Source organism: Peromyscus eremicus, chromosome 15, assembly GCF_949786415.1.
Source record: "Peromyscus eremicus chromosome 15, PerEre_H2_v1, whole genome shotgun sequence".
Lineage (NCBI taxonomy): Eukaryota > Metazoa > Chordata > Mammalia > Rodentia > Cricetidae > Peromyscus > Peromyscus eremicus.
In genome coordinates this window covers 10,603,903-10,616,389 of record NC_081431.1, presented here as the reverse complement: position 1 = coordinate 10,616,389, position 12,487 = coordinate 10,603,903, and the positions used below count along the sequence as shown (strand labels likewise).

At 43.5% G+C, this 12,487-nt stretch overlaps 1 protein-coding gene across 3 annotated transcripts in view; it reads right to left on the bottom strand.

Moving 5' to 3' along the window:
* Mark1 (microtubule affinity regulating kinase 1) overlaps positions 1 to 12,274 on the bottom strand; it is a 112,630-nt gene extending 100,356 nt beyond the window's left edge. For all 3 annotated transcript variants that reach the window (XM_059281002.1, XM_059281003.1, XM_059281004.1), the window contains exon 1: positions 12,147 to 12,274. In XM_059281002.1, coding sequence (XP_059136985.1) covers positions 12,147 to 12,197 — 51 coding nt within the window. In that variant the 5' untranslated portion in view covers positions 12,198 to 12,274. The remainder of the gene's footprint in view (positions 1 to 12,146) is intronic.
* Positions 12,275 to 12,487: the final 213 nt, after the last annotated feature.

Below are 12,487 nucleotides of genomic sequence, written 5' to 3'. Positions count from 1 at the left end.
TTGCCACTCTCTGAAGCCACTAACTGTAAGCCTCCAATGAAAGAAGGTGCTTGTGTAATCACTGTCACATACATCAGTAGACACCCGCAGCAGGAGGTTTGGGGAAAAGCATTCCTTAAGCTAAAAACTCTTGAGAGCACCTGATGGTGTTGAGAGAGATTAGGGAATGTGAGTTATAAAATCTGCCCCTTATAAACTCATTCTATTGATAATAAATGAAAGTAGACTTTGGTTCATTAAATCATTAATAGAAGAATATAGAAAATACTAATTTAGGAAATATACAGAAGCAACGTTTGTGTGAAGTCCCACTTTAATTAGAAAGAAAGCATTTTGACCACAGGCAAGTCTAGAGCAAGGCTAAACTCTGATAAGTCACAGCCTCACCTCTAAACCAGAGCCCCAGGATCACTGTCCAGAGAAACCAACAGTCTTACAGATTATGCACACTAGAAAACAGAGCCATCAAATGAAGAGTCGAAAACTAGAAAGGTACTGATCTCTAATAGTGCGAGCTTTGCTGTGGTTAGCAAACAACAGTGATAGTACCCAATGAAAACGGTTCTCGGTGTGAAATGTGGCTTAGGAACATGATACAGAAAACTGAAGGACAGAAAGCTGTAAGCACACTTTACAGCAATACCTGATTTCAACGAGAAAACACCTCACAGACGTGGGTTTAATTACATTAATTTTATTATGCTATTCAGATTTTAATCCATCTGTGAGTTTGAGAAAATGTCTATGAAAGTTCTGCTAGCACACTTCTCTCCTCCTTGATGATAAGTGGCAATTTTTGAAAGCCAGTCATTTAATAACTACAATAAATGACATACCACCCACTCCAAGGTTCCAGGAAGATCGAGGATGAGGAAACAGAAAGACTCTAAGAACCAGAAGATGTGGAGAAGGACTGTGCAATTCCATGTTCTAGACACAGCCACTGCAATCATTGCAACTGGGGTTACCTGTGCTGGGCCTATACAAGGCTGGCCCTGTCAACGGTCTGTTACGGGCAGAGGATGGGCTCACCAGGCCCTCCCCTTCTCTGCTGAACTACTGGCAGATTCTGGAAGAGGGGGAAGTCACTGTCCTCAGTTGTGTATCCACTGCGGAGCCCAGAAGCTCTGGTGTATAGCTCTAAAGCTAGGGTTCATACGCAGTCCTACTTAAGACTCAGTGAGTCGCCACAGAAAGACATGAGTGTGGGAACGTGTTCTGTAGGGAGAGGATGAGTTGACAGGGGTGGGAGGGACTAGAGAGAGCAGGAAGAGAGAGTAATTCGAATGCATTATATACATGTAGGAGACTGTCAAAGAGCAAATTTAATTAATCTAAAAACTTTGAAGTGAAAGACTTGAAAACAAAAATTGCAGACCTTTTTAAGTCTGCAGGTAGAAGAGTCTCACACATGACACATTTTTAGGTTCATAAAATTACATAAAGCTTTTCCAAAAACTTCATTTCAGGCTTCTTTCTCCTGGGGGGACAGGAAACATATACTTTTAAGGCATTGTGAAACTGGAAGAGAAACACCCAAAGGCAAAACAGAAAACAAACAAACATTTCAAAAAGAAAGATAGACAGACAGACCAGCAGAAAATGACCACAAAGACAGAATTGCCCTGGGGTCAAATTCTAAGCCTTGGACCCACCGCAAAGTTTCGAGCTGAAGCCCCAGCTCCCTGCCTCCCTGACTGGACAAGTGTCCCAGGTCAACAGGATCTCACCGGAGCAGAAACCCCCTCTCCCTCCCACCTGCCCCCTCCGTAGGAAGTCATTCTCTAACGCCAAGTTTCACACAGATAAAACTAGGTAAACAGAAATTTGCTATCAAAAGAGAAGAAAAAACACCAACAAACCAGAAATGAAAACACCACATGACAGATATTCACAGGAACAAACAGTAAATTAAACATCCAGGAGCATCAGATGGCAGAATTTCCAGAAACAGAACGTAAATGCCTACATATTAAATGCTAAAGAAAATGAAATCACAAAGAAGCAAGGACGAGGAGGCTAGTCACAGACAGAGGACTGCAAGGAGAGTCCAGACCTTCAGAAGTGACAACCAGAAAAATGAAACTCAGAGTGGACAGATGTGGAAAGGGAAGACTGGGATGTGGGTCAATGTTCCAACCAGACTAGGGACTGCTGCTGGGCTGGGCTGAGACACTGACAGTGGTACACTATAAATGTCACTGTGGAAACCAATGAAACACACAGGAAGAGAGCAACATCGAGCAAGACAGACAGATAAGCCTGACAGAACATTTAAAGCAGCATCAGGACCAAACACTTCAATAAAAGACAAAGCTCCAACTAGATGCTGTCAATGAGCCCTGCTTTACATTTAAGGACACCTGCAGGCTGAAAGTCAAAGGATAGAAAAAGATACTCCATTTAAGCAGTAACCGAAAGAGAGCAGGGGTGGCCATATTTATATCAGATAAGATAGAATCTTAAAAATTGCCATAAAAGACAAAGAAGGACATCACATAACGACAGAACAATAAAATAAAGACGATACAACAATTACAAAAATATATGTGTTCAACATCAGAAGATCTGGATGTATAAAATCAACACTGACAGCAATGCAACAGTAATGGATTTCAATACTCCACATGCAGTAATTGATACGACATCAATAAAGAAATGAGGACTTGAACAACAACATAGACCAAATGGACACATCAAAAGCATCCCATGCTGATATGGTGGGACACATCTATAATCCTAACACTTGGGAGGCTAAGGCTGGAGGCTTGCAAGTTTGAGAGCATCCTGGGCTACATGGTGAGACACTGTTTCAAAAACCAACAAGGAAAAAAAAAAAAAAGGAAAACATTCCATATACCCAATAGCAGCACAATATACACTCTTCTCAAGTACACACACAACAGTTTCCATGATAAGTTACATTACACACAAACACACACACACACACACACACACACACGCATAAAAAATAAAGCACAAATTTAAGATTAATATGATACCATGTATTTTTTCCAACTCTAATGGTGTGAAACTAAAAAAAAGGACAGAACTAGAAAATAGACAAATTTGTTGAAATTAAATATATTCCTCTGAAGAACTCTAATAAACCTACAAATACTCTACTATGAAGATACAGAAAACCTAAGCAGATCTATAACCAGTAAAAGGAGTGAATCTACGATCAGAAACCTTCTACTAAAGAAAGGCCAGGAGCAGATGGCTTCACTGATGAAGTTGGCAAACATTTAAAGAAGAACTGACATCCATCCTTCCAAGCTCTCCCCAAAACTGAACAGGAGAAAATGCCATCTAACTCATTTGTGAATCCAGTGTTACACTGATACCAATGACTAAGACAGTATCCTAAGAAAAGAAAGCCGCAGGTCAACATGCCCAGTGACTATAAACAGGCACAAACATTCCCAAAACAAGCAATGAAGAACGAGTATATCCAAGTCAATAGCATGTTACAAGGATCATATACTAGAGTTCACACCTGAAATACAAAGATGGCTCAATGTACAAAAATCAGTGTGATATACAACCTATCAAGACAAGAAAAATTAAAATTCTATAATAATCTCCACAGATACAGATTTTATATGTAAGCATTTACATTAGACAAGATCCACTGCAACACTCAGCAAACGGGATGAAAGGGAACTACCTCAGTGTAATGAAGATCACTTAGGAAAAGCCCACAGCCCACCTAACAGTGAATGGTAGGACAAAACAAACAAAAGTGTCTTCTAAGATCAGGAACAATGGCAAATGACCATCCTCACCACTTCCATTCAACATAGTTCTGGAACTCTTAGCCCAAACAATTCAACAAGAAAAAGAAAAGGTATTCAAATTAGGAAGGAAGGAAGGAAAATACCTGTGTGTAGTTGAGACAATGTTATATGCAACCCCATTTACATCCTACAATAACCTGCTCAACTTAATATACAAATCCAAACACCTTCAAGATCCAAAATCAACACACACACATACACACACACACACACACACACACACACACACACACTCAGATGTGTGTCTATCACTAACAAGGAACTATCTGGAAAAAAAATTCAGAAAACAAGCCAATTTTTAAAAATGAATAAAATATTTTGGAATAAACTTAACCAAAGAAGTAAAATATTGCTGAAAGAAATTAAAGACAAAAAAATGGAAAGATAGCCCATGTTCATAGATTAGAAAAATTAATACTGTCAAAACGTGATACTATGGCTGGGTGGTGGTGGCACACACCTTTAATCCCAGCACTCTGGGAGGCAGAGGAAGGTGGATCTCTGTGAGTTCAAGGCTAGCCGGGTCTACAAAGCGAGTTCCAGGACAGGCTCTAAAACTACACAGAAAACATTGTCTCGGAAAAAAAAAACAAAAACAAAACAAAACAAAAATGCCCATACCACCTAAACCAATCTATAGGCCCACTGTAATCTCTATCAAAGTTCAACCTCATGTTTTTGTAAAAACAGTAAAACATCTGTGGTAATTTGAATATAATTGGCCCCCATAATCTCACAGGGAGTGGCACTATTAGGAGGTGTGGCCTTATTGGAGTAGGTATGGTCTTGTTGGAGGAAGTATGTCACTGTGGAGGCGGGCTTTGAGGTCTCATATATGCTTAAGCCCCACCCAGTGAGACAGACCACTTCCTGTTGCCTGTGACTCAAGATATAAGGACTCTCAGCTCCAGCTCCAGCACCACATCTGACTATATGCTACCATTCACACCATGATGATAATGAACTACACCTCTGAAAATGTAAACCACCCCAATTAAATGTTTTTCTTTTATAAGAGTTGCAGTGGTCATGGTGTCTCTTCACAGCAATAACAACCCTGACTAAGACAACATCCTAGGATTCATAAAGAACCACGAAGGACTCTGAATATCCTAAACAACAACAAAAGAATGAAACTGGACCCTCACCCTACAACATTAAAACTAGGCTCAAAACAGATTAAAGATTTAACTGTAACACTTGAGCTATAGAACTCCTAGAAGAAAATGTCAGAAAAAAGCTTCATGATGTAAATGTTGGCAATGATTTACTGGATGTGACAGCAGCCCAGGCTGTCACAGTGAAGGCAGATGACAACAACTAGAGCAAAGACCACAGGGAAAACCAGGGGAAGAAGACCTCCAGAATGGGAGAGAATAGCTGCAAGGTATGCATTTCATGTGGAGCTACTATCCAAAATTGATCAGGAATTCCTTACACTCCAATGGCAAATAGGTAAATATCCGGATTTTAGAACACGCACAGGACCTGAATAGACGTTTTCCCAAAGAGGATTAACAAGTGGCCAACAGGTAAAAGAAAACAGCCTCAATGGTGCTAATCACGAAAAAACACCAGGACCAGAGCAGAGCACCACTTATCAGGGTGGCTGTTATCAAGCAGGGGTTGGTTTTGTCTATGGTTCTGAGAACTGAACCCAGGGCCCTGCACATGCTAATCAAGTGCACTGAGCTACATCCCTACCCAGGATTGTTATCGTCAAAACTGAAATCACAAGAGTTGTCAGAATTCTGAGTTCAAGAAGAGAAACTAGAACCTGTACACTGTTGTTAAAGATGTCAAATGTTGGAGTATCTTTAAAAAACAATATGGAAGTTCCTTTGCAAATTAAGAATATAACAACATGTAACCAACCAGTCAACTCCACTTCTTGGTATTTATGCAGAAGAAATGAAATCAGGATCTCCAAGAGATATTTTCATTCCAATGTTTCTTGAAACACTTACCCTAGAAGGAGAAACAAACTAATATACATCAACAGATGACTGGATAAATAAAATACACTATATACTCACAACAGAATATTATTCATTCATAAAAAGAAAGACATTTTGCCATATATTGAAACACAGATGAACCTTATGGACACTGTGGAAAACGAAATACACCAACCACGAAAAGATAAATACTATGTGACTTCATTTTATGAGGTAAGTAACTGAAATCACCAAAGCAATGTCAGTGTTTGCCAGGGGCCAGAGGAAAGAAAGAGAGAGTCACTGTCCAGGAGGTGCAAAGTTTCAGTCCTGCAACATAAAATTACTAGATACTTGGCTAACACACTGTTTACAGGTAATAATACTATACTGCATACCCAAAGACTCACAAAAGTAGAGCCCGTGAAAGGTGTTTTTAAACACAATTAGAAAAAAACATCAACAGACGGGTTGGGAGACATTTAAATACAACTGAAAACAGACACAGAAACATTGCACAGAGTAACAGCACTACAGACTACAGAGAAGCAATGAGGTGGGAAGGCCTGAGTCAGGGTGAAGACTCAGGAGGACAGAAGGGAAGTGCAGCAGAGCTAGTACATCAGCAACACCAGAGAGAACAGACCCAAGCCAAGGCACAAAGAAACCACGGCGGACACATTTCTAAACTGAGGAAAGTCAGGAATCTACAGAAGGCAGAGCTGAACTACACAGCTCGTCATTTAGAAAAACAATGAACTAGTAAGAAAAAGGAAGATGTTTACGTGTTGGGGAGCCAGTCTGGGTATAAAAGGAAGACATGAGGGGTGCCAGAAGAAAACAAAACAGTTGAGAGGCACCAGAAGCTATGAAGACATGAATGCACAGATACAAAAAGCAAACAGGATGGAAATAAACCTACATCTAAACACACTACAGTTAAAACTCCAACACCAAAGAAAGAGAACCTTAAAGAGACACACCAACAGACATGGCAACATGGCAACATGGCAGGGAAAGACCCTAACCCTAAACCAAAGATGAAGACAAGGAAGGGATGCTGAGAGGGGGAAATAACCTTCCCCAGGGAAGAGTGCCCCAACTAATATTCAACACCAAGAGGCTGGCCCTCAAGTCACACACATGCAAATTATACAAAATGGACCGAGCATGTTGTATTTCTATATTTGGGCACACACATACATACATACACACACACAGACACACACATACACACATGTGTATGTATTATATAACAATAGGCATATGTATAATATGTGTATATAACAATCAAAAGGATACCATGAATGGGAGGGGTTGGAGGGAGGAAAGGGAAGGGAGAAACGATCTAATTATATTTTAGTTTAAAAAAAGAAAGAAAAGAAAAGGAGACAGCTTGCCAGTTATCAGACACATTCTACCAGAAACAGCATGATCAGTAGACAATGGGACAATTTTCTGACCCTTAAAGAAATTAAACCAACAATCTAGAGTTATAGACTGAGCAAAGCTGTCCTCCAATAATAAAGGCAAACTATTTTCAGATTTTAAAAAATTTACAAGCTGAGCAAAGTGGCACACACCTTTATTCCCAGCACTCAGGAGACAGAGGCAGGCGGATCTCTGTGAGTTAGAGGCCAGCCTGGGCTACAGAGCGAGTTCCAAGACAGTTAGGATAATGAGACTCTGTCTCGATAAAACAAAACAAAATTACAAATGGCTATCCTTAACCAAACCAACTTTTTTCTCCATTTGAGACAGGGTCTTACTCTATAGCTCAGGCTGATCTCAAACTTTGGATTCTCCTGCCTCAGCCTCCTGAGTGCTGAATTTACAAGCATATGCCACCATGCCCAGGTTCACCAAAAGAACTTGCAAGAATGTTCACCAGGAAAAAGAAAAGGAAAGCCTTAGATAGACACAAATAATGAGGACTGTTATTTAAAAAATCAAGCAAAATAGCTAATTGTGCACAATGTAGGCTTTCAGAAAACACAGAAGGCGAACGGCACGGCTAGGGGGCAGTAGTAGCGCCTGCCACCAACATGACAACCTAATCCTGCGCTTCACACAGTGGAAGGAGAGGAGGGATTCCTCAAAGCTATCCTCTGACCTCCACTCTCATGCCATGATACCTGCTTACAAACACACACACCAAACAAGAAGACCGAATAAGAGCATCAAGATGGAGAAATGACAATGTTCAAGGTCTTTCCTTCCCAGGTGACTGTCTGGACGCCCACTCTGGAGATCATGAGCCTGGACTTCATACATCTCACCAGTGGTAGCTACAAAAGAGAACGAGGGTGGTTGCCGTGATCTCAGCAGTCCTGCCGAACCCTGCGAGCCAAGCCACAAAGGGTTTGGGAGTGTGTGGTAAGGGGAAGGGCAGGGCACTGCAGGCGACTGAGCACTAAGGACCAGAAGTGGTTAAGAAAAGCATATCCTGTTCTTCTTCCCATGTGGGACATTTGTGCTCTTGTTAAATCTCTAAGCCAAAACCAAACAAACCACCTCCCAGAAGCAATAGCCAGAGGAGAGCAACAATTTAAGAGGTCAGAAATCTAGTATGACCTTGGGCAGGTCACTTGACTCTCTGGAGCCTTGGGCTGTGTACTGTAATGTCTACCCTTCGTTTTGGTGATAAACAAACTGATTCAAAAGGGAATGTGACAGCACTGATCTCTCACACACATTAGTCACCGAGCCAGGCAAGGACAACAGAGAGAAGACAACCAGGCAGCAAGTGAGCCGCGCAGGGCAGGTACTGGGACGCACGCAGGGAGTCCTGAGCACAGCCACCAGCAGTGAATGTGCGTGCCATCCACTTGTCTTCCCATCTCTACATAATGGTGGCCACCGGTCATCTACATAATGATGGCTGCTGGTCACATTAGCTACTGCAACAGCTTGTTACAGTTGCCACATGAATTTCCAGTCTATTGAAAGATCCACCAGTAAAAGGATTAGTCACTGACTTTTGTCACCCTGATATCTAGTTAGGAACACAGCACTGTTGTCAACACAGACAGACAGCCAGGGAGGGCACTGCTGACCCACCAACAGAGGCTTTCCAAAACACTTACAGAAGTCTTTCATTGAAAGAGGGAGAGAGATTTATTAATGTATTTTAAAATAGTTCCTAAATCCATACTGGAATTCTCCAAAAATGACCTGACAGCAAAAAAAAAGAAGATAAGCAAGTTTTTCAAACATGGTTCTGTTTTCCTAGACTCGCTCTTTACAACCTAAAATCAAACACAGTTTGCAGAGATTCCATGCTTTGCAACGTGTCTTTTCTGCTTCACTACAAAGTGTTCACTGCCTTAAAAGCTAATCACTGTTTCCTGTCGTAATTAGCCAGGTGAGGCCTACCACAAGGCCATCATCTAAGAAGACTGCACACTGAATGTCCTCAAGAACAATTCTTTCTCTGCTGTACACAGTAGGAAGTTAGACAGCCGGGCCACACAGTCCCTCCTGGAATTTTAAATCTTGAACATGCATCCATGATATGGGAAAAGATTAGATATTGTATATTCCCAAGGACACAAAATATGGCATAAGTAGCCGGGTGGTGGTGGTGGTGGTGGCGGCGGCGGCGGCGGCGGCGCATGCCTTTAATCCCAGCACTCGGGAGGCAGAAGCAGTCGGATCTCTGTGAGTTTGAGGCCAGCCTGGTCTACAGAGTGAGTTCCAGGGCAGGCTCCAAGGCTACAGAAAGAAACTGTCTCAGAAAAACCAAAAAAAAAAAAAAAAAAAAAGGCATATGCATGCTGTATATGTTTAAGAAATGTTTATGTTACCTGCAATATAATATTAATTTTTAAAAATTACTGGATTTGTTTATTTTAATTTCTAAGAACAATAGTGTCTTGGCTACTGTCTTTAATATTCAAAGACCTAAAAAGCTTTAATAAGTCATATAAACATTTTATAGATATTTTTAAAAATGTCATGTATGGATATACTTAAAAATATGTATGAGTACAAACAAATGCATATTTTGGCCACCATGCTGGCATTAATACATGCACTGACAAGCAAGTTTGCTACTTTGTTACTCTATTCCATTGATGGGAGGTAAGGAGCATGGATAGTGCCACTTATGACTTCAGTGGTCATTCAACAGCCTCCAGTGGTGGCCTCTTCGATACACACCTGGAACACTTATAAGCCAGTGCAGCCCTAGCTACACACAATCCTCTGCTGTGCACTATTGGGGATTGCATTTATCTCTTCTGTCAGCTCTTAGTGGGGAGAGGCCTTGTCTCCAGCCCTTCTGAATTCCCTTCCAGTTCAAAACCAGAGTTAAGTGCACACTCATTGATTAATTAACAGCCATAGCAGAGTAGATATTTTCCACAGCAATCAGGAGATAATTAGGATGTGGATAAAGTAAGCTACACGGGGAGGCAGTGATGTACCAGAGGAGAAACAAGACTATTCGGAGTCTCCAGAAGAACATGTGCAGAAACAAAGCGGATGAGTTTACCCAGCACAACCGTGCTCAGAAGGCACAACAAAACTCATAATGCTATCACCGCTTAGCTCTGGAGTGCCCTTGCTCTTCTTTTGTTCTTCCGTGGGCAGCCGTGTGTAGTGCAGTTCCTTGCTGCCTGGTTCTACAATGCCATCTCATGTCTGTATAAAGACGTCTAGCCTACAAGCCTGAAAAGAGGTGTAGGAGTCAAAAACCCAAGACAAAAATCAAACAATGTGCTTTCTCCCCTCACAGGTTAGCACACACAGAATTCTGTTCATAAAAGCAAAGGTCATCATCTGTTTGACTTTTCATTCTCACTCTTGAATGACAGGATTTTTTTTTTAATTAATTCTTTGGCTTTTAAAAAAAATCTATTCCACCAAATTCTTTACCTTTTTCTTCAACCTCCATTAGCCTCCCAATGGAAACTATGCATCAATTCCATTTCTAAAACAACAGTTATAATGCAAATTAAGCTATAATGTATGACGGAGACAGCCTGGGTGTCTCTATCGCTGTAAATGTGTAACACTAGAGAGGACAAAGCGTACCACACATCTTCCTAGCTCTTCTAACAATGGTCTTGGTAGAATTCATTCTCCCTTCAAATAATTAGATTGCATTTCTGTGATCCCGGACTCTCGATGAAACACCGTGCTTCTGTCTCATTCAACTCTTGAAGAAGTGAGCTTGCCTGCCTCTCCTCGCTATCTTTTGTCTCAGAACACGCCAGCACTTCAGGATGATTACTTTCCCACCCCTGTGAAGTCCCTGGTACATTAAGCACTGATGAGGTAAACAGACAACCAGGCAACTCTGGTCGGCCAACCAAAACCTAGAACCCCTCCAGCGCCTTACAACTTGAGCAATCAGACCAGACCCTCTGGAGCCTCGGGGCCCCTGTACAGGTCCTGAGGATTTTAAAACAACAGTGACAGAAAGCCACCTTTCCTGCAAAGGAACTTGCACACACTCGAACACAGACAATTGGACTTTTCAGAAGGTGAAGATACAATCGGCCTCGTTCCCTTGGTTTTTAAGAGTTCAAATACCAAGAACATCTCAGTCTTGATTTTTAAAAATTAAAAACAAAAAAAACCAAACAACTCTTGAGTGCAATTAGACCAGACACAGGGAAATCCTCCCTTCAAAGAAATGCACCTGGTGACCCTCCCGAGCAGGAGAGGTGCTTAAAAACCTGTCCCTGAGTCATGAACACTGGATTGAGGAAAAGAAGCCAGTTGGCTTCCTCGGGCTTTTAAAACATTTTCTCTCTCACCCTGGGGCTACAGAAGCTGTAAGTGAAATTCTTCTACTCATCACTCCTGAGAGGAGTATCACAGTGACATAAAGTCACACACACACACACACACACACACACACACACACACACGCACACCCCTCTACTCCATTGCCTTCTTTATTCCCTAAGGTGCCCATGCCCCCCCCCCCCAACGTGAACCTGATTTTACAAAAAGCAAAGTCATGGGGCAGTGCGGGGTGCGTGCGTGGTGTGTGTGTGTGTGTGTGTGTGTGTGTGTGTGTGTGTGTGTGTGCAGTGCGGGGTGCGGGTGTGTGTGTGTGTGTGTGTATGTGTGTGTTTGCCAAGGACTCAAAGATCCAGAAAAAGCAAAGGGCTGAAAGATCCCAGGACAGCCACGGTGTTAAGAGGTCCGGCTGGCTGGCTCGTGGGCTGTCGCCAAGCATCCATTCACTCGGGGGTGTGTGGGGGTCGTCACGAAGCCACCCTGGGTGCCCACCCTCTGCCCTCCATCACCTTCCCCATCCCCTCAGGCAGGACGTCCTCCTCGGAGCGGAGGGCGGCCCCGGCCTCCCAGTGTGGGGATGGGGAAGGACGGGGTAGGGGTCAGGCCGGGCTCGCCCAGGTGGCCGCGCCGGAGGCTCGGGGGTGGGGGGACTCACGTTCTCTGTGTCCCGCTCGTTCACCGTGGGCAATGGCGTCCGCGCCGACATCTTGCGCGGGCGGCTGGGGTCGAGCCGGGGGGTGGGGGGTGTGTGGGGTCCGGCGGGCCGCGGGCCGCGGAAGGGCTTCGGCGAGGGCGGGCGGGCGGGCGAGCGGGCGCGCGCGGGCCGGCGGGCGGGCGGGCGGGCGAGCAGGCCGCACTGGGGAGCGCGCGGCTCCCGCAGGCCGCCGCGGGGCGGGAAGGCGGGCGAGGACGCCGGGCGGGGGAGAGAGAACGCCGGTCGGTCGGGGCGCGACGGGCCGCGCGGGCTGACTGGAGGGCGGGCGCCCCGGGAGCCGC